Source organism: Condylura cristata, unplaced genomic scaffold (assembly GCF_000260355.1).
Source record: "Condylura cristata isolate star-nosed mole 26May11 unplaced genomic scaffold, ConCri1.0 scaffold00021, whole genome shotgun sequence".
Lineage (NCBI taxonomy): Eukaryota > Metazoa > Chordata > Mammalia > Eulipotyphla > Talpidae > Condylura > Condylura cristata.
Window position 1 is genome coordinate 14,707,592 of NW_004567122.1, and position 3,926 is coordinate 14,711,517.

The 3,926-nt window shown below is 36.3% G+C and overlaps 1 protein-coding gene across 1 annotated transcript in view; it reads left to right on the plus strand.

Annotated features, from left to right (window-relative positions):
* Window positions 1-3,926, plus strand: part of HSD17B4 (hydroxysteroid (17-beta) dehydrogenase 4) — a 63,097-nt gene that overhangs the window by 25,191 nt on the left and 33,980 nt on the right. The window contains 3 exon segments of the mRNA XM_012727990.1: window positions 397-488; window positions 1,414-1,438; window positions 3,537-3,748. Coding sequence (XP_012583444.1) covers window positions 397-488; window positions 1,414-1,438; window positions 3,537-3,748 — 329 coding nt within the window.

The window sequence follows — 3,926 nt, forward strand, 5'->3', positions numbered from 1 at the left end:
TATATATATATATATGAATTTTATATATATATCATTGCTCACCATTTTTTGTCTAGGCAGTTCTCATTTCCTTCTGAATACTATGTGATATGTCTTGGAAAAAGTATATCTGATGCCCTCAATTTAAAGAAACTTGAGATACCTTTAGGAACATGTCCATTTGGATGAAAAATTTCTTCTTAAAGTATTGCAAATTAGGCAAGTTAGTGTTATCTAATTTTAATTTTGTTTTTAAGAAACTCTGAATTACCTGTAAGTGTCTAAGGAAGGTATTTCAGAAAATAAAATGATTGATATTCTCTTATATTCTTGCTTATACATTGCTTATACAGGTATTTCAGAAAATAAAATGATTGATATTCTCATATATTCTTGCTTATACATTGTTTATTTCAGATCTTCTGGAAGCTCTGAAGCCAGACTATGTGGCACCTCTGGTTCTTTGGCTTTGCCACGAGAGTTGTGATGAGAATGGTGGTTTGTTTGAGGTATCCTGCACTTTCCTGCTCTCTTCTAAGGAAATATTTGTATAATAAAATGTTAAATTGTGGTTTAAAAATTAGTATTTTCAAATTGCTTAACCTGTATCAGTTGACATGTGTGTATTTTATTATGTTTACATGATAAACATTAATTGTTGCCTGATATCCTTTTTTTTTTTTTTTGAGAAAAGTAAGCTGATTAGCCCATTATGAAATGTGAGCATGTTAACTAAAGGCAGTGGTGAGCTTAGAGACACTGAGAGGTGTGCTTTTGGTACATTTTCTTGTCATGCATGTGCAATTCTCTTGATAAGTTCTGGCATACTTTAATGTACTGTCTGAAGATAGGACAGGAAGATATTTGTATTGGATGTGTTCTTCTGTGCCTTGAATGACATTTAGAAAATAATTGATCTTTCTGAGTAGAGTTACTGTATTTATTTGGTCAATGGCCGTATTTCTATATGAAAGAGGGACATGTATTTTGAGCCTGTGATGTGCTGGGCAGTTATACTTACTTATAGTATTTAACCTTCTTAGTTACCTCATGAAATGTGTATTATTACCCTTAATTTACACAATAGGAAACTTGACTTTGGAGAAGTCTAGTAATTAACCAGGATTTTATGAAAGGATTAGTATAGTATATACTTCTATCAACCTTGGTTTCTGACATAAGAGATTAAGTTTTTCTACTACAAGTGTTTCTACTATGTTGTTCTGCTTTATGTTTCTCTTTTGATAATGTGATTATTTTAAAGTAATGGTGGGTGGTGGGAGAGTCTGTGGAATGTCATAGAGCTGTATTTTATTTTAGGCATTTTCATTTTGCATTCTAATGCTCTTAGGTAGTTACCTATTTTTTAATTAAAAAAATTCTATTAGTGTTTTCACATTAGGTGATATAATCTTTTTCCTTTTTCTTTCATAGGTTGGAGCAGGATGGATTGGAAAATGTAAGTCTGTCTCAGTTTTTCACTTGCCATATATTATTTTCATATATTAATTTTTTTATTATTTTTTAAAGATTTATTTGCTTATGCATACAGAACTAGGTGTATGCCAGAGGTGTGGGGCGGTGAGAGGATTCACCAGAGACAGAGTGGGGAGCAGAACAGGCAGAATGATGAGGTATACTGCTGAGGGGAGTAGCGGGCAGGTCAGGAGAGGTCTGCTGTGCCATGTGGATCACCTCCGGGGAAGGGATTGAATTTATGCTGAAGTGGCTTTAGCTTCTTAGTGCTATGCTTTAATACACTGCACCACCGGGGGTGGGGGGGGCCTGTTTTCATATTTTTAAGCCTGCACATCCAGATAGAACTAGATAAAGGTCTTGTGATGCATAAGACTGGATTTAGTATGCACATACTCAGGTTCATACATCAGTGTACCTTTAAGTATTCGGAAAACATTGCATTTGCTTTGCACGCCTGTGGCAGTTTCAAGAACCTGTTCAATTTTCCGCCTGTTGACAGCCCTCATCTAGACCTTGTTCTATGTTCTTTAGAACTGACTACTTTTCCAGATAGCACAGGGTCTGTGCTATCTCTTGACATTTGTCCTGTCTGTTTCTCCCATGTACTTATTTTTTGCTGTATCAGCAGAGAAGTAAGTAGAAGGGAGGGCTTTTGTTGAAAAGGTGGGGAGAAATCTATCATAAATGGTACAGCAGGCAAGTTGTCCAAATTATTTTCTCCCTTGGAGTGTGAGACAAATCTTAGAGTGAGAACATGAGGAATCACCTTGGACAACTGTTAGGGTCAGAAATTATAGCTTATCTATGGAAATGATTTACCCCCTCGTAAATTCTTTTGGCTTCAATCTGTATGTGTGATAAGCATATAATTGCTTTATGGCATTTAAAAAAATAATTGTGACAGTTCTAATATCCCAATTCAAGTTTTCAGTTGGCTGTGGATTTTTAAATGAATTATTTAAAAGCATGCCATTCCTGAAGGGTATTATTTAAACTTACTGTAGGCTGTCAATATTTTCATTATTAGCAATTGTTCCTCCAGTTATTAAGTTATTGTTCAGACATCTTTGAGTGTCTTGTAACATCTATTTAAGAAAGGAAGATCAAGTTTTACAGTGAATCTGTACTTTATCATTAGGAAAACTCTATAGAATAATCAGACATTTGTTTCATTTCCCCAAGACAAAGCTGAAGTTTTAACAATCAGGCTCTGACAGTTAATGTTTAATAAGTTAGCAGTAGTTATTTATTCTGGCTTTTTGAAAGTTCTTAGAATTCTCCTCACAGAACGTCCGTGGCAATAATGATTTTTGTGAATTTGTCATTCTAATGATTTCCTGTGGAAAAGGAGGAAGAGCAAAGGGAAGAGAAGGAAGACTGATTTTTGGTTGTCCCAAATGTTAACCTTTTCACAAGTCCTTGGCTTACTGTCCAACAAAACTCTTTTCTGTTATATTGAAGTATGTGACCCAGCTATGCTGGTATAAAGTTGGTCTTGATTATGATCCTGTACAGTTTCACTTTGTCTGATCTAGCACTCTGTTTTACCTTTAGTATTGTGTGGCATAGTCTGATAGCGAGTTTTTTCCCCTTAAGCTCCAAATATTTGGGAGGAAAAAAAAAAGATTTACTTATTTATGCATATAGAACTGAGACACAGGCCAGAAGTGCAGGAGCGGTGAGAGAATTCACCAGAGACAGAGTGGGGAGCAGAACAGACAGATCGACAAAGTACGTTGCTCAGAGGAACAGCGGGCAGGTCAGGAACAGTCTGCTGTGCCATTGTGGGTCACCTCCGAGGCTGGGGGTCGAACTCATTGAAGTGGCTGCCACGAGCTTCACAGTGCTGTGCTTCAACCTGCTGCACCAGGAAGGGCAAAAAAAAAAAAGAAAGAGTTTATTATTTTAGGAAAAATACATTTAAACACTCCTAGTAAAACGCATGAGAGCAGTTTTTTTTTTTTTCTGAATCTCCTTTTTCTTGGAAGTAAAAAATTCAAGGGAAATTAAAATAAATTTTACTTTCTATCTCTCTTTTAAACTGTGTACTCAGTTTCTTAGTTTTGTTTTTGAACCAGTACGCTGGGAGCGGACCCTTGGAGCCATTGTAAGACAGAAGAATCAGCCAATGACACCTGAGGCAGTCAAGGCTAACTGGAAGAAAATCTGTGACTTTGACAATGCCAGCAAGCCTCAGACAATTCAAGGTAAAAAATCCAAGTCAATGCAACCCAAGGCAAAAAGGATTCTGTCATGGAATTGCCTTCTGTAGACACCCCAGTCATTTATAGCACATTTTCTCCTCCAGTAGGTATTAGCACTCTTAACACTTAACATGTGAATGTCACTCCCATGATCAGTTTTATTGTTTTTTTTGGAGGGAGGGTAATCCTTTTCTTGGGGTTGTGGATGAGGTTGCAGAATGCTATAACGAATTCACTCATTTGTGCTGGATGTCTCTATGCCCA